Here is an 18,835-nt window from a genome sequence, read left to right on the forward strand (position 1 = left end):
CTGATTCTCCCGGGCCTTCTTCTGATTTGGCAACGCCCCAAGAACAGTTTTGGAGGGACGCAAGATTACGAAGGCTTGATCGGCGTGCGCAGCAGCGGAAGAGTTGGGACAAAGCCAAGTCATAATTGTCATGCAGTGACATCTGCAGAGACTATAAATAGGAGGCGGGACTTCCTGGTTTTTTGTCTCGGACAAAGCAATGAATTTGGCGCAAGCTAATTCATGGAGGGAAGAATATATTCGTGAGTAATTCTGGCCTTATCTATAATTTCCTCGTTATCTCCAGAAACTTGGCAGGCCCGTGGGTAGACGTGGCCAGGACATGTATCTATGTAAATAAAAGGGAAAAAAAAGGAAGGCCTCTGACGGACTCTTTGCTGGGAGTATTGGGGGAAGGGAAACAGAACACTAAGGTTAAATGCTTTGCTGCAAAAGATGACCATTTCCCCAAACGGGTATTGTTACTGTATAGCCTATATAAAATCTAAGCAACCATTAGTCAGAAAAGATTTCAGTGGTTAACATTTATAGCAAAATTATACAGTCTTAGGATCCCTGAAATGGCTCTCAGAGGCCCCAGAATATTGCCCTTAGATGTTATATTAAATAAACAGAAGGGGGGAATGATTAAAAATACGATTTACAACAGTTCATTTGGTGACCATTCAAGATTACAATGGTATTGAAAAACAGGGACTTATGACCATTTCTCACATTTACAACTGTTGCAGCATCCCCGTGATCAAAATTCAGACCCTTGGCAACTGACTCATATTTATGACAGTTGCGATATGCTGGGGTCATATGATCACCTTTTGCAACCTTCTGACGAGCAAAGTCAGGGGGGAAGGCAGGTTCACTTAACAAGTGTGTTACTAACTTAACCACTTCAGTGATTCATTGAACAACAGTGGCAAGAAAGGTCGTAAAATGGGGCGAAACTCACTTAACAAGTGTTTCAGTGAGCAACATAAATTTTGGGCTCAACTGTAGTTGTGACTCGAGGACTAACTGTCATCATTTCAATGAAATGTTCAGTAAAAGCAGATTTGCTTCTTGCTCTTAACTCACTCACTCCCCAGCTTGATGCTCAAAGGGAAGTGTAACAATTTGGAAAGACGTAGCTGCTCAAACATGAGTGTCCCCTGTTTCCATAGGAAGGCTTCCATCTCTCTTGTATGAATACCTAGAGAATTCTTGAAGTCTACAGCTCTTAAAGCTGCAAAAGTTAGACATCCCTGTCCTACAGGAAAGGCCACTAAATAGAAGAATATATTTCCTGCCGCAAAGATTAAATCAGGAATGAATTCTGTTCCACTCCATCTTTTAGTGCAGCTGCTACTTTCTGATATTTGCTCACTTTTATGTATTAGCAAGGAGAACGTCTGCTTTTAGGCTAAATGGGATTTATTTTCTCTGTCATGTGACTCAGATGATGTTTTTATTTAGGAACTCAAAAAAAACCCCCAAGGAATGGAAAGTTCCATAGAAACTGTTTCGCTACTGCATCTTTATCAAATTGAAATACAGGTAGTTTTCGTCTTACAGCCATTAGTTTAGGGACCATTAGAAGTTACAACAGCACTGAAAAAAGTGACTTTACGACCAGTTTTCACACTTGCAACCATTGTAGCATCCCCACCGTCATGTGATCAAAATTCGGATGCTTGGTAAACTGGCATGAATTTCGACAGCTGCTGTCCCGAGGTTATGTGATCCCCATTTGTAATCTTCCCAACCAGCTTCTGACAGACGAAGTCAATGGGGGAAGCCAGATTTGCTTAACAACCACAATTCACTTAGCAACTGTAGCCAAAAGGTCATAAAATGGGGCAAAACTCACTTGACAACTGCCTTGCTTAGCCACAGAAATTTAGACTGGAAAAACTGAGACAAGGTCAGCCCCCTATGTGGCTTCACCTGCCCTGTGGGAAAGTACCCACCACAGATTCCGATGCCCCCAAATCTGCTAACCTTTTGTAGGGTTCTGAAGACCTCGCTGTTCTTCCAGGCTTTAGGGAAGGGAGAAGTGATCAGATGAGATTGGTTGGTGTCGATGATACGATTCTGATTTCCAGATTTGTAATTTGAGGCACGGGGTTTATACCATTTTGATTGTTCTAATGCTTGGCACTGCTGTGATAGCACTGTACGCCACCCAGAGTTACTGTTATCTGTCCATCAAGCAAAAGATGGAAAGAATGGAGGAGTACACCATCGGAAAAACTGGTAGGAAGGAGTTTTCCTTCGCTTCCATTTGCAATGCAGCAGGGCACTTCAGGCTGCGTATTTTTAGACATGTGCAAAATGGCAATCAGGCTTTTTTATGCAGGCAGAACAGCACTAGCAATAGCACTTAAGATTTATATGCTGCTGCACAGTGCTTTACAGCCCACTCTAAGCAATTTACAGAGTCAGCATATTGCCCTCTCCAACAATCTGGGTCCTCATTTTTTACCCACCTCAGAAGGATGGAAGGCTGAGTCAATCTTGAGCCTGGTGGGATTTAAACTGCCAAATTGCAGGCAGCCAGCAGCCAGCAATAGCAGCCTGCAGTACTGCACTCCAACCACTGCGCCATCACAGTGACCTTTCAGATTTAACAGACATTGGGGCTGAACAAATAACTCTTCTGCCTGAGTGGTCTGTTAAATCAAAATGCAAAGTGTCTGAACAGAAAAAAGAACGCATTTTGGCAGGTAATAAAACTGGGAACGTGAGTACAGAAGGATACTGAAACGCAAACATCCTCTGGTCAAAACCGCTGTTGAAACAAAGATGGCTACCCAATGCACCCAAGCTTCTGCTAGAGCAGGGACCCTTACCTCTGATTCAGATTTGACCTCCACTTTAGGCTGAGTCGCGGGAGTAGCTGTTTTAGGCTTGGACTCCACCTTTCCCAGTTGGTTCTTGACAACTGTAAGAGGTTTCATAGCAACTGTAGTGCTAGAAACCGGCTTCTCTTGAACAGGAGTTGAAGTTCGTTGATTGTTAGCAGTCTCAATCGCATGCAAAGGTGCTATTGGCAATTCACGCAAATTACTATTCCTTGAAGTAGATGACTGGGGCTGCTGGTTTGGACGTTTTACAATGCTTTGTGTTGGTGTGTTCTGAAACAAACAAACAAAAAATCTTATCCTGTAAAGATGTAAAAGTCTCGTCCCCTACCAAGACAAATTTCTGGGTTCTTCAATGGAGAAGAACTGATAAACAGGCGATATAACCTTCTCCCCTCTGGTAAGAAAAGCTGAGAGGTCTAAATTTGGCTAAATTGCTGTTAAATAAAGCTCTCCTACTCCACCACCCCTCCTACCGTGAGATTAATTGGCCAGAAAAGACTTTGCTAGAGGCATTTCATCTCAAGATCTGTCTAGGGGAAGAAAAAGACTGCCCTGCTCCAAGTAATATGGAACAAGAAGCTTCTAGAACTCAGAAAACAATGGCATGAAGAGTTCCAGGATCTGTTGTAAGTAACAAGTTGGATTGGGTTACAAGTTTTGGTTTTAGTTTCAGTGTGCCCGAATCCTAGTCTTGTTAGTTTCACAACTATACAGGTAGCCCTCGACTTATAGCAGTTTGTTTAGTGACTATTCAAAGTTAGAATGGCACTGGAAAAAGTGACCCATCATTGTTTTCCACACTTACAACCATTGCAGCATCTTCATGGTCACACGATCAAAATCCGATCACTTGGCAATTGGTTCCTATTTATGACAGTGTCCTGAGGTCATGTCACGATCACCTTTTGCCACCTTCTGACAAGCAAAGTCAATGAGGAACCCAGATTCACTTAACGACCATGTTACTAACTGAACAACTGCAGTGATTCATTTAGCAAATGTAGTAAAAAAGGTCATAACACAGGGCAAAATTCACTCAACAACTGCCTCGCTTAGCAACATAAATTGTGGGCTCAGTTGTGGTTGTAAGTCGAGGACTACCTGTAATTGGAATAAACTCAGTCTTCATTTCAGATGATCTTACCTTACTATTACTTGGTTAACACATACTATTGTTTTCTGATGCTCAACCCTGCTTCTCTTTGCTACCATGTGTTTTCTAATAATACTGTAAGTACCTGAGTGCCAATTTCTGTCTTGGGAATTATAATGCGGTATAACCCCCTTCAGACGGACTAACTGTAAATTAGTCCGTAACTTGTAAATTGCAAGCTGCTTGTTTTAATCTGCCTTTGCATTTTCTTTTATTATTAGAAAGAAAAAGACATTTTCTTTCTTTCAGCTCCTGGGGGTTGGGGCTGTAATAAATACCCATGAAAGCAAACCTAGCTACTTTCATTCCAGGCTATCCATAGTTGGGTGGTACAGGCCCAGTGGTGGGATAAATGAGAAATTCCTTACACCTCCTGCTCATAATCCATGGTAACGGCAGACAATCTATAGCCCTTTATAAACTACTGTGTTTTCCTGAAAATAAGACCGGATCTTCTATTAATTTTTGCTCCAAAAGACACATTAGGTCTTATTTTCTAGTTAGGTCTTATTTTCAGGTAAATACGGTACTAAATGTGTCCATCTGGCTGATAAGCTTACCTGGGGCTTATTTTGGAGATAGGGCTTATATTACGAGCATCCTGGGGAAAAACTTGTGCCAGGACTTATTTTCTGGTTGGGTCTTATTTTTAGGGAAACACAGTACTTATCCCCAGCTCCTGGCACCTTACACTCGGCAGTCCAATCAATTCAAAGACAAGTGCTTACCTATATGGCGCCAGCTTGACTGCATACTATACCAATCTAGTATGTCAACAGATGAGTGAATGGAGTCATATTAAAGTACGCTTTACAGGGATGCAGAAGGGGGTGTGGAATGAGAGGAGAAAGGAAAACAGATGGGATGCAATTACCTCCAGAGCACTTTCTAGGGGTTAAGAGAGAGGACATGGGCCAATGGGCCTCCTTGGTTCAAACCTCTCCTGTTCTACAGGGATAACCGGACAACTCTTTTGGCTGATTTTGAGTAAAAGAATTTATCAGGTATCACTGTAACCTGTATACTGCGTACAGTGACCGCATTTTTTCAATAGTGCTCTCCAGGTTCCCTCTATTAAACCTTGTCATTGTGTGGGACTAAGGAAGCATACCTTCTCTACTGTGGCCCCCATCCTCTAGAGCAGGGGTCTCCAACCTTGGCAACTTTAAGTTGAAATCCATCAGGCTTAAAGTTGCCAAGGTTGGAGATCCCTGCTCTAGAACAGCATCTTCCTCCAAAGATAACGATAGTCCTCTCTCCTAGGCTTCCAGAAAGCTTTGAAAATCTGGATTTGTTCTCAGGCCCAAAGGGTTTATGTTTATGATTTGTCTAAGGCCCCTATTTGTTTTGCTGTTTATTCTTTATTTTAGCCTGGGCTGCCTGTGCAATTTGATGGGGTTGTTTTTTGTTTTTGTTTTTAGTATTTTTATTGGGGGGTTTTCCCCCTACATCCATATAACATTAAAGCTGGGGGGCCAATAAATTTAAATAAATGAATAAAACTATTGGACAGTCCCTTTCCCCCCACAATCTCCCAGAAGAAAGGCTGGATATAAATGTTCCAAATAAAAACGTCTCAGATTCCAGCCACCTATCATCTGTCGGGGCAGAAATGATAAATACAAGCACAGGGGGGCATTCAGGGGCAATCAGCAGGGGTGGTAAGAACTCACACCTTTTTCCAAGGTGATTGTTCGGGTCTTGCCCCTGCCCAATGAGAGCCCGTGTTTGCTTCTATATGGAAAGGACACTTACATGCCTGGCCTTTACCAGACTTTGCCGTTGCTGGTATGGCATCCGGTTACCGCTTGGCTGTGAAGTCTGTAGGCGTGGCCTGAACTGGGATGGGGCCGCCGGAATCAGAGGCTGGGGAGGCACAGGCAGCAGGTGGTGCTGCTGCTGGTTAGACTGGTGCGGCTGGTGGTGAGGCTGGGATGGTTGGGACGGCTGTGGAAGCTGTGGTGGTGGCTGTGGCTGCAAAGGAGGGTGCAAAGGGCCCTGTACATTTGAAAACATGGTAGGTATGAGGTCACATTTGCTCCCTGATTGCTAAGCAAGATATAATCACTACTTAACAAGGAAAAAGCTCTTAACAGAAACTAAGGTTTTTCAGAAATTGGGAGTTGAAGACAATCAGTGCTTTGGAGCCAGTGAAAAGTACCATCTGACTGAGATTTTTTTAAATCGAATATATATTTTCCTAAGATCAGACAGGAGCAGAAGCTGCATAATCCAGGGGAGAAAAAGACACTACAGATAGTCCTTGACTTACAACCATTTGTTTAGTGACCATTCGAAGTTACAAAGGCACTGAAAGAAAAAGTGATTTATGACTGGTTCCCACACTTACAACCGTCACAACATCTCCACGGCCATGTGACCAGAATTCAGATGCTTGGCAACCGGCATGTGTTTATGACAGTTGCAACGTCCTGGGTTCAATGTGATTGCCATTTGTGACCTCCCCAGCTGGCTTCTGGCAAGTGAAGTCAATGGAGGAAGCTGGGTTATCTTAAGGACTGCATGATTCATGTAAAATTTATAGCAATACACTTAACAACTGTGGCAAAAACAGCTGCAATATCAGGAATGACTTGCTTAACAACCGCCTTGCTAGGCAATGGGAAGTTTGGTCCCATTTGTGGTTGTAAGTCGAGGACTACAACCCATTCTCCATAGGATCCAAAGCTAGGACAAGAAGTAATAAAAGGAAACTTATCAAGGAGGGACCCAACCTAGAACTAATGAGAAATTCGCCAACAGTAAGAACAATTAATCAGTGGGACGGCTTATGTCCAGAGGTTCTAGGTGCTCCATCGCTGGAGATTTTAAAGAAGAGACTGGACAGCCATTTGTCTGAAATGGTAGAGGATTTCCTGCTTTGGGTTGGACTAGAAACCTCCAAGGTCCCTTCCAACTTTGTTATTCCATCATTCTGACTTCCTGTGTTTTCTGCTTCAAAGTTTCAACCTCTATTTACTCTGTTGACCAACTTTCCATCTTCAAATCCAAAGAGTTGCATAGTCCAATTAAAATACCATCCAATTCTAATTGGATGAATTCAGATTAATCTAAGAGCTCTCCTGAATTGTACTGGAGCTCTTCCTTTTTTGAGATGAAAGTGAAGATCACAGCTAGAATCTGAACATTTTCAATTTTAATAAAATACAGAATCTTTTTTTTAAAAAAAATGCTTCAGCGAACAAACTACTAGAAGCCGTTGTTTGTTATCTGAGCTCTCATGGAAGAAAATGAAACACCAGCAGAGGGAGCTCTAAGTCTTGTAGTCTTCCAGATTTGATGTTTTTAAATGCCTGCTGAACAGACATACTACAGAAACTTGTTTTCAGGAAATAGACTTCGGTATCTCTTCTGGAATAAATCAATTTTAGGAAATCATGGAATATGTAACAATGTCATATTACAAACTTCTCTAATCTCATTAGCTCTGTGAACAGCTTCACAAAAATCAACCTTTTTTTAACGTCTTCACTTTGAAGCATCCTCATGATAGCATTGCCGTTAGCCCTTATAATACAATTAGTGCTGGCCACTAGTGGTGGAGGTGGTGGTAGGGAGAGTAATGCTGTCATGCTTGGCCCAGCAATACAACGGCAGGATTAAATTGCATCGAACGTTAAGTATTGAAGCTTTGTTTATAAGGAAGCTTCTCTCAGCATTCTGCTTAAGTAACGTAGGGTCTGAACTAAGATTAAATATAATAACCTATAACAGCTTTTCCCACCCCACACCAGAAAAAATGGCACACTCCAGATAGGTCTGCACTACAACTCCCAGAATCCCTCTGTATGCTAGGCAGATCAATATTCACAACTTACTTTTACCCTTAGCCTGAAATATGAAAGAAGTGACTGTTTTACATATAGGAGGGTTTGAAGGGAGGGCCAAAAAAGGCACGGTAAAAGCTGGCTATATTCTCCCAAGTACCAGACTAGAGAGTAGCCATCTTTTTCTTTATGTTGACTGCAGATAGCAGATCTATATTATTCTCTAAAGTCATATTCTTGCAAAAAGACAAGAAAGGAACAACATGGAAGAACGCTGGAGGACTTACACGGGAGAGTTCAGGTTACAATGGTCGTGGAGATGAGACTCAACAGTGATGAGAAGAGTTTTCCTGATCATTACATACCTGCATGCCAGCTTGGGTGAGGGGGGCTAGGAACGGCTGTCCTGGGAGCTGTAGGAAGGACTGCCGTGGGGGAAGAAAAGGCCGTGCGTTGGTTGCTCCAGGCTGGCTGAAGTGAAGGATTCCCACGGGGCCCTGAGGCTGCAGACTTGGCCTTACCAGCCTTTCTCTTGGAAACAGGGGTTGCTGCCCTTGCTGGCTGAAACCAGGTCCAGACGGACTGAATGGGAGCTGATTTTGGCTAGGCACAGAGTGCGTGCTGTTAAGAAGGGAGGGTGGCGGTGGCGGTGGGCTCCGCTGTTCAAACAAGGGATGGCCGGGAAATCTCGGCTCTGTCAGAAAGATTAAAAAAAAAGGGGGATAGCATAAAACCAACTCATCTACCAAGCAATATACGAGTTTTGCCCCAACCCCACTGGAAAGAAAAGTCTCACAGAGAGTTGCCAGGATTATGGCCAACAATTCCTTCCATTAGCCCAGGATACTCTACTCCAACTAGAAGTCACCAATTGTGTAGACAAATCACCCTGTGGTTGGTGTATCACTTCCCGAAAATTTTCTGTGGTTAAGAATGCATCAACAAGGTAAAAAAAAATGTATAGAAAAAAGGCCTCGGCTACTAACCACGCTGCTTCAAGAGTATTCTATATAATCACTAAATACAATGGGACAATTTTGAGACTGGCCAAGCGCTTCGTAGTTCACGTCCAATCTGTTGTGACTCGTCCTCCCTTCTCTCCTCAGCCGGGCCCCTCCTGTCTCCAACCCAGACTCCGAGTCTGATAATGAAGATGAACAGCCTGTCATGCCTCCAGCCCCCGGCCCTGGCCCCATGCCCGGAGAGGATGCCAGGAGTGAACGAACAAGCCCGATAAACCTCACTCCTACGGCGTGTGTTCCTTTGGCTCAGCCGTCAGAGGAAGCCAGCCAGGTGCTGGAATTACTGACAGCAGATCCAGCTGAAGACAATTCACAGTAGGAGGACCCTCGCTTCCAGAGATCTGAGAGGTGACGCCAGCAGAAGGAAGGGTAGGGCAGGCCTGGATAAATGCTGAGTCATGGAGCCACACCCCACAGCCTATATAAAGGATCTGCTTTTGGCATTCCAACCTTGAGTCAAGCAAAGTCTCATCTAGTTTGCTGATATCGGACTCTATCGCTGAAGTCACAACTTGGACTCCTGCCTGCCCTGATAAACCTCGAAGAAACTTGGCAAGCTGCAAAGGCTTCGTTGCCAAGTCTGTTACGGACTTCCTTGACTTGTGCGTCAGAGTGGGAGTGGGACACAACACAATCGATCCTATCCCTGAGGAAAATGTATGTTCCCACAGGGTAAGACCATGGCCGTACCTCCCATGAAGAAAGGTTCTCTGTCTTGTGGAGGTGGGGGCGGAAGAGGGGGCGGAGGTCCTCGCCACTGATCTTGGAGTGGAAGTCGTGGGGCTGGGTTGAAATTGCTAGGAACAGGTCCAGGAGCATTTGGTTGGAAATCTGGAGGGCCCTGCATGATTTAAAAAAAGAGAGAGAGAGAGATGAGAGAGAAATGAGGCACAATTCCTCTTGTAAAGTTTCTTCACTAGTCCGCTACTTTTAGAAGAAAATGTGTAACAAAATACATACAAATATATGTTCTATAATCTGCACAACTTGCCGTCATTGCAAGTTTTCATCTTTTTGTTGTGCCTGTGAACATAGAATCTAAGGACAACATGTTTACAGAAAACTCAAAACGTTTTAATAACCACATCAGCTTTGTAGGAGTGCCGCTCTTTTTCAAACGTACTGAAATCCTTACAATTATTGAACTTCTATCCCATTAATCCAAAAGCCTGAATGTCTACTTTATGCTCCCAACACTTAATCTTTTAAAACCATGATATTCTTTGCTATCTATTTAATACAGCCTAAACAACTAAAAATGAAGCTAGTTTAATTTTCTGGTGTCAAACAATGATCCCTGGCCCTCTTCATACACACACATATATGTGCTCTGAAGTAAAAAATAAAATAAATTCAAGAATAAAGAAGAGAACATTTGACACCTACATTATCCTAAATACTTAAGCAGCTGAGACATTTATTATAAAAAAGATATGGACAATTAACATAGACATCCTACTCTTCATTTTAAATAAATGGGTTATAGACAGATATTTAGCTATTTTGTTAACAGCAAGGGGAGAAGCTTTAAAATTTAAGCTCTGTAATTGATTTTCACCTTGGTACCAACACAATTACAGAATGTTCTTAAAAAGGCATGAGCTTTTTTAGATCCAGATGCTAACAGGAAGTGACAATATTGTATGATCCTTCTTCCCAAAATAAAAACTCTTTGCCCATTTGTATTCCCATTGACCCTTCAAGTCACACATTATCACTATCATCACTCAAGTATCAAATCTGAACAAAACAGGTGTCCAGCTAACTTGCACGTTTGATATTATAATGCCACACCCTGGATAATATAGTCATGTCTTAATGACTGCTTTCTTTGCATGTAAATGTGAATGCTTTGGTTAATATATTAAAGGATAAGATACGACATGGTAATATATTAACCAAGTGTATTTAAGGATGTAAGAGTAGCTATGTTCTTTAACACTGATCTACTACATACAGTATCAATATGGCCTGGGGCTCCAAATGTGTTAAAGGCCCCATTTCTTGATTATATTAACATCTATTCTATAGCAATAGTTTTATTCCACAACCATACATATTTATTCTGTATTGTTTTACAATATACGCCAAGCAGAATCACTGGTCAAGGTGGGAAGCTACTCCCCATAGTGGGTATGAGATTCATACTGGATACATTAAATACCCATAATTATTACTAGATATTCATGCCTCATCCTTCATGAACTGGTCTAATCCAAACTTAAAAAGGATTTAGCAGTCTGTGAAGATCATAAATTGTTCTGGATTTTTTTCAGAGTTGATTTACTCCCTCCTGGAACATGCTAGATATATAGATAGAGTCTAATCCCTCAGTCCAACAGCATTATTGTTCACCCAGCAGATTTTTGCTTCAAAGTAATTTTTGTAGATATTACACGATATTACACATGTTCTATGTCATATTCTGTGTATCCACTTGTTACACGTTTCACTTCCCCTTTTCATTTTTTTAGAATGTTAAAAAAAGCATTAGAGGGTACAGAATTATAAATATAGCTGCTACATACATCTCTGTAAAATAACTATCTTTTTCTAGCACATGGGAGCTACCTCTAAAGGGCTGGACAGGCCTACTAATTAGGTTCCAGTTTATCTCCAACAATTTCACAAAACAGAGGAGAAAACATGTCGTTTTGCCTGAATGATAAATTTCATTAATCTACAATTTGCTTTCAAATACACTAGCCAATGTTTACTATGCTGCTTTAGCTTTAATAAGAATGAGTACCTGAGCAATAAATAAATTATAGAAAATGTATTATTTTCTTTAGTTGTCAACATTAACTATCCTGCTTAAAATATTTTTAAAAGACACGAAAAGTTTTGCATACATTATTTTTTAGGGATGAGGCTTCCTTAACTTGTACACCTGTTTTTCCCTCAATCTGGACAACTTTAAGATGTCTGGATTTCAACTCCTGGAACTCCCCAAGATTTCCCCAGGAATTCTGGGAGTTGAAGACTGGATTATCTCGAAGTTACCCAGGCTGTTCCGTGCTTTCCAGTTTTAGACTATACACACACATGCATATATGATAATGGTAACTATAAACTATTTTATTAGATTTATATCCCTGTAATTTTAAAATAATATGATGATAAAGGTTTTCCTCACTTAGTGCAACTTTTAACTTTAGAGGGAGACATTCCAGATGATCTAATATGTTTGCCATGTTGCCTTTCAAATAGAATTTGGCCTTGGATGGATTTCCACCTCTAACTTCTGCTTGAAGTTCATTTTAATCCCAAGGAATTTATTCCTCTTACTTTAGTCAACAGATATCCATCAAACTGGAAGGGGACCGCAGACAAAAGATTATGCTTAAACCTAGTACTCCTGAAGAGATTATTTCCCTTGGGATATGAACAAGCACAATCAGTTCTAAAGCAAAGGATTTTAGATATGAAACATCAGAATGAAATAAGCACAATTTCATCCATTATAATTATAGGAAATCAGCTCTACCGCTCCACACCTCTCTCTCCATGGTGCCTCAATTTGCTCTCTCTTTCTAAATATCACGCAATGTTTACACTAGCAATATTTTAGATTTAACAAAATTCCTTACACAAGACATTTACCTCTGTGATTTCATGGCATTAATATTGCAGGCTCTTTATTATTATTTTACCTGCTTTCACACCATAACTACACAATGCCATTATGATTCCTCTAATTACATTTTTCCCCTATGGATGCCTTGATGACGTTATATAAATTTCTTTGTGGATCATGACTATGATACTGTAGAAATTAGCTAGATTTAGTCAATAAAATATTGAAATTGTTGATTTAATTAAGTTTAAACTTCAGGAGCTTATGGCCTTTTTTTTTTTTTTTTTAACAGAAATTAAGTTTTGAAAATTCTGGCAAAACATCTGACATACACAACCAGTTCTCCCATGGTTCCAAACTAGAAACAGAAAAAGTAGAAGCACAATATATTCTAACAAGAAACACAATATATTCTAATCTGTTAGGTTAACAGATACACTAAATGAAATAAAAATACAGCTTTTTTGAGGGGGGGATGAATAAAGTGGTTAAAGTCTGCATTGAACAACACTTTAATACTGCAGGGGACACCACCAAAGATGTAAATTTTCACACTCACAATCACTACTGTACAACAGACAAAAAGAATCAGTATGTTCAATAAAAAAAATCGTTTCTCTTTTTTAATGATTTTAATGTAGCAAATTTCAAATATGAGTAACAAAATTAAATCATAACGGTTTATAAATCTGACATTTTAGGCCTATGGTGTTGTTTTTTTTAACTTTGGAGGCTGAAGAGGTCTTGCTGGCTTTGGGAAAAAAGCTTATTTTTGAGAAATGTAGTCTATGTTAGCCACGCATGATTTTATCAGCCAAGGAGAACAAGCAGAAGGATGAGAAAAGTTTGAAAAAAACCCACAAGCCAGGTCTGCTAGGGTTGAAGTTCCTGAATAGTTTACCCACCTCTAAACTTCATTTATAGAAGTTCAGAGCCCCGGGCCACAAGTGTCCTTTGCCTACTAAAACAGACACTCCTTTCATGGTGCCTGACATTCTATAGCATGAACATTTATACAACATATTGAAGCGTTCAAAGAGCTTTGCTCGTACCGTCTCAGCAGCAATAGTATTACCCCCCATTGCACGTGGGACAGCTAAGACAAGATATAGAGGTGTGCCTTAGGCTTAGTAAATTTATGGCAGTGGCAAGATAACACTGGAGACATTTTCAGTCTCTTAGCTGTCTCTTTGCCAGAAACTCTTCAAAGTCTGCATGTGACAGCTTTTACATTCAAACCCTGAAGTTGTGAAATTACTTCTGTCACCTTTATTAAAGAAATGTTAGATGAGTTGTTGCAAGTTTTAAATAGCTTAAATCTATATAAGAACCGTTTTCGCCAAAGAAACCGTCTGATACATATATGTTTTGCAACAGGCACTATCCTACAAAAGCTTATCACTTCGCTTGCAATGGGAAAAGAAACCGTGTATATGGGCCATGCTATAATAGCTTCTGTGATATTTATCCACACCAATTTTTTTTTTTAAAGTAAGCTCTCCCTCAATAACTATAACTTTCAGAAATTACAATATAAAGTCTACATTTTCTAGAAGTAGTTTACCTTAATTTTTTGAGCTCTGTTATGAAAACACAGATTATCAACTTCTTTTGTAAGGATAATGTAATCTTCAACTCAAACTCAGCTGATGGTGATTTCATAGTCTCCAAGCGTTGTGTTGTTTTTTACTTCTAATGCAGTTTACAGCTCTGATTTCTGTAATCTCCTACCCATATATTAGCTAAGCTGAATTTGCTTAATTTTTTTGAGGCCAGCCAAAATTGGCTAAATGCTGTCACCCAACGTAGGCATCACAAATTAAGAGAAACATGGTTAACCAATGTCTATAATAGTAATTATTTTGCATAGATATTTCAGTTATGCATCAAACTAAAGGCATAACATGGGTATTACCAATTACTTTTGCAAGCATCTGCTCTAACTTCTACCTATGGTTGGTCGGGGAATCTGATTAGCTTGTTCAGCATTTAGCATAGACAATAATGCAACTGTCTGAAAGAATATGAGATAAGGTTACTTTTAATCCTGTCAAAATATTAAACTATTTTTCTTTCCTTTGATCCTCTCAAATATAATCCCTAGTTTTTAAAAAATTAACGTTTCTCACATACAATTCTCATACAAATTCTACTTTTACTTTTTGGCATCTCTTGTTAATTACATGATATTATCTCTTATAATCTATTCATGAACCTGCCAGAACTTTGGCTACCAATAAAAGAGAAAACTTAGCATAAATTGCTTAGTGCTACAGTAATATTATAAATTAAAGCATAAAGAGGATCTAGCAGTTATAACACTTATCAGCTCTTCTAAAGGGTCACTCTATGTATTTTTTCAACTAGACTAATTAAATACTTTAACAATGTCACTGAATCTTTCAATAAATTATACTCTTGTTTCCACTTATTTTCATTTATTAATCTCACTTAAAATACAAAGAGATGAGGAATGCCATTGACATCTAAGTATGGATACTCTGTTAATTCTTATTAAAATGGCATAAATGCAAAGAATCAAGGACTACAGTAACCTATGACACTGCTTAAGACTATATCCATTTGTCATAAATGTTAATCCTCTTACTTTGGAAGCCAATGGACATTACAGTCATCTCAGAAAATAACCCTGGTTCGATTCAATTAAAATAGGGTAAGCTATGTGAAAATGGATTGTGCAAATGTTTTCAAAATAAGTCTTATTTCACTGCCATCATATTCTCAGCAAATTATTTTCAAGATGGCGGTCTTGAATTAACTCCATGATGGAGCCCTCCACAAAATTAGAGAGCCACTGTGGTGTTATAGACAAAACTGTTGTACTTCAAGTCCACACACACACAGTCATGGAAAATACCTGGATGACTTTGGGCCAGTCTCTCAACCCAAACTAGCTCATAGCTTGTGGGTATGAAACCCCACATAAGCCACTTTAAGCTCCTATTGGTGACATTCAAATCTAATAAAACAAAATAAATACGTAAATTGTGTGCATTGTGCAATGGTGGAAAAGTGAGATGGGAGTAACCCAAGGTCAGGAAGTACATATATTTAAAGGAGATTATTTGTAGTTCAGGGCTGAAATGAACGGTCCTTGGTGCTCTCTGAGCTTGCTTATTACCTTGCAGATGTTTCATTACCCAATTAGGTAGCATCATCAGTGCCAGAGCAGGTCTTTAACCTGCTACTTATGAAATAAAAGAATTTCACACACTAATTCTGAAACTTGGGATGGGGGGAATTCCAATGGCTGCTATGCCAAGGCCAAGGCCAATTGATCTGTGGGTGACCTAATTGTACATTAGTGGAGCTGCTGCTCTTTTTTGTAACTATCCCATCCACTCAGAGCTGCTCAAGTGTCCAAACCTAGTGCCCCTTTTAAGGGGGGATGCTGGATACTGCCACCAGGGAAAGAATTTGGAAGGATGGGGTGTAGAAAAAGCAGTAACTAGCTAAGTTGTAAAACTAATCAATAATCAGAATGTTCGATGTTAAGAATTTGGAACTAAGGATATTTGGACAATGAAAGGCAAAGGAAAGGGGTAAAACTTTTATGACTGCAGGATTTCTGGATACAGAGCACTGCTATATTCTTATTTTTCAGCATTTAACTCTCATCAAGCATTATCTGTCAAAAACACGGTAGATTACTTGTTTTTAGAGTGACCCTGCTCCTGGCCGTATTTGGTCATTTAGCTGCATTTAGTATCATCAAACGCAGCATACCTAAGATTGCCTCCAAGAGCTGTGACTAGAGGCACCGTTTCTGTTTATAATTCGAAGTACTGTTTTCATTCTTAAAAGCTCTATCAGGCTTGCCTCATAGTTGTCTGGAGGACAACCTTTGAAGCCATCCTGCCTGACGGGCTTACCTCAACTGGGGAGGTTACTGTCTCCATCTTCAGAGCGTGAGAAGCATTGGGTGGGTGGGGGGGAATCAGGGAATCTTTCTGTTATGACTTCCAGTTTATGAGAAAGTTTCTTCAATCTTAGATTACTGCTGCTGACTTACGCAGAGTTTCATAAAACAGTTAGAACTGGGCAATTTAGAGAGGGCCAAAAACTAATCCTGGAATTTTTTTTTATTTAACCAATTTCCTACACTCTTATTTCCTCTCTTTTTAATTATATTTAATTTTATTTTCTGTGTATGTTCACAGTTGCAAACTGCCACATATTTTAAGATCCGACAGCATAAAAATCAATCAAGCCTATACTGGTCCCCTTTTCTTGACCAAGCCATATATATTGAAATTCATTCTGCCTCATTCTTACGGCCAGAAGGCCCTTGTTCTGCCGATTAAAAGGAAAAGATCCCCAGCAAAAAGTTCTACTTCAGGGATATTACAAAATAAAAAAGTCACACCACACCCAATTCTACTACTATTCACCTGGATTTTTAAGCAAGTATCATATACGATGTTTGAGGATCTCTATATATTTTTTAAAAATGGTATTTCTTTGCTATGTTTCCAAAAAAAAAGCTTATTTCTTGTGAATGTTCAAATCAAATCAAAAAGTGAGCAGTCATGGCATCAGCTTGATTTTACCATTTATGAAAGCGCCATAAAGGAGAAGGAACAGGAAAGGGTAGTTCGTTTTAGATCCTGCCCCTCTCCCCTAGCTTAATAAGTGTTATCATCGTGTTTAGCTTCCGCTGCTCTTCCTGCAGATGGGAATGCATTGATATGATTAAATTTGATAGTGTGATAATGTATGGAAATAGTGATTAATTAGAAGCTCCCTAGCAAATGGAGGATGTTTGTTATCATGTCACCTGCACTGTAAATTGCATTTCCCTTCTCCTAGGCTGACACTGACACCATAGGCAGAAGGGGTGGAGCCACAGCAGTTGATCTTCCTGAGTACTTTACATATCTGGCAAGAGAAAACCCTCATTGCTCTATTGTGAAGATACTAATAATAGGACTAGATAGATAAGTTGTGAAAATGGCAGGTCCTCGTAAAGAGTACTTGCCAGAGATGCTGAGGAAAGCTCAGTTGCACATCTGCAGGGGCTGTAATAGAAGGGGGGGGGAATGTAATTTGATTCAGCAGTCTCATTCGAACATGATTTGCATGAAATGCTGTATAAAGCGCTATCCAAGAAATGTCAATCAGGACCACCTGATACCTTGTATCATGTTAAAAAGAAAGGAAAATGCTTTCCAGACCAGGTGGAATTTGCCAGCGCGGCTGCACAGTAATAGAGTGAAAATTTCATTTACTGCTGCTGTTCTAACAGCATCGCCGTAACAAAAACACAATTGCTATGGCAGCCATGCAGCAGGCTAGAGGTTTTTCCCTCACCCGCTCTGCACTTGATGCCTCACATTTAAACAAACAGTAGTGCAACTGTGTAAGCAGCTATCCTTTATCAACTGGTGAAAACTGATGACAGGACAATTTTAATACATATTCACAATGACTATAAACAGTCAACGTGTTTCATTTTAGAGGATAAATATACATCTGCTATATCTCACAAAAAACATTCATCTGGAGCCAGGATTGGTGCACTGAGTTGGGTCAAATGATTTAGCTTTCCTAACACATGAAAATGACTCCTTGGCCATATTCTGTCCCCGTTTTGATAACCAACAGAAGACTTGAGATAGCCTGTGATCTACCAGCTAAACTGAGGAGAGAAAATGTTAATCAACAATTGTCTGCATAAATCAGCAAGCATATCTTCCTCAACAACAAGAAATAATTTGTTGTTTGTAGTACAAACAAATTGAAGTTTAGGTAACTATATCTGCAGAAGAGAACTCCACTACCGTTTCCCATACTACAAACCCTCAGACTGATGCTTATCCTGACTTTAAGCAATGGGAATTGTACCCTAATCAGACTTAATTCAGATTGGAATTGCCTGTAGAATGAATGAATGAATGAATGAATGAATGAATGAATGAATGAAGCGTTCCCTCCACCAGATGTTTGAAAATGATCCAGAGAATCTCTGACTTGTTTGGTTCTTCTAGTTTTCTTTCACTTTATACATGGAACACTGTAAAATAAAAATCTCATTATCGATGGATTCAAGGAATGGTGGTTTATCCTTTCCAAAATTAGCTAACGAATTGAGCTATCAAACCAAGATTTGAGAGGAAAAGCACTTTCTGTGACTCACTCTCAAGTATCAGGATCTGCCTGTTACCACGATATTCACCCTTGACTGAGTTAAAAAGGATCAAGAATAGCCTTTCCCCACCCCCACCCCAACTTTTTCTAATTTTTCCCATGTATCCGATTTCTATGAATAGTGCAGGGCGAGAACATCAAGCTGGTTTCTCACGGACCAGCACTATCCAAAAGCAGCAGTGGCTATACTATTAATATTATTAATATTAATGAGAATATCCATTAAATGTTAATGAGAATACGGCCAAATCCTCATTTTTGTTAAGGCTCACTGTAATAATATTCAA

General features: G+C 39.9%; 1 protein-coding gene across 8 annotated transcripts in view; it reads right to left on the reverse strand.

Annotated features, from left to right (window-relative positions):
* RBM33 (RNA binding motif protein 33) overlaps positions 1–18,835 on the reverse strand; it is a 131,340-nt gene that overhangs the window by 59,757 nt on the left and 52,748 nt on the right. For 6 of the 8 annotated variants that reach the window (XM_058180395.1, XM_058180397.1, XM_058180398.1 and 3 more), the window contains 4 exons: positions 9,494–9,644; positions 8,147–8,475; positions 5,749–5,991; positions 2,826–3,110 (listed from right to left, as the gene is read on the reverse strand). In XM_058180395.1, the coding sequence (XP_058036378.1) occupies positions 2,826–3,110; positions 5,749–5,991; positions 8,147–8,475; positions 9,494–9,644 (1,008 nt within the window). The remainder of the gene's footprint in view (positions 1–2,825; positions 3,111–5,748; positions 5,992–8,146; positions 8,476–9,493; positions 9,645–18,835) is intronic. The other 2 variants (XM_058180394.1, XM_058180399.1) reach the window with 2 other exon arrangements.

The sequence above is a fragment of the Ahaetulla prasina genome, chromosome 4 (genome assembly GCF_028640845.1).
Source record: "Ahaetulla prasina isolate Xishuangbanna chromosome 4, ASM2864084v1, whole genome shotgun sequence".
In the NCBI taxonomy this organism is placed as follows: domain Eukaryota; kingdom Metazoa; phylum Chordata; class Lepidosauria; order Squamata; family Colubridae; genus Ahaetulla; species Ahaetulla prasina.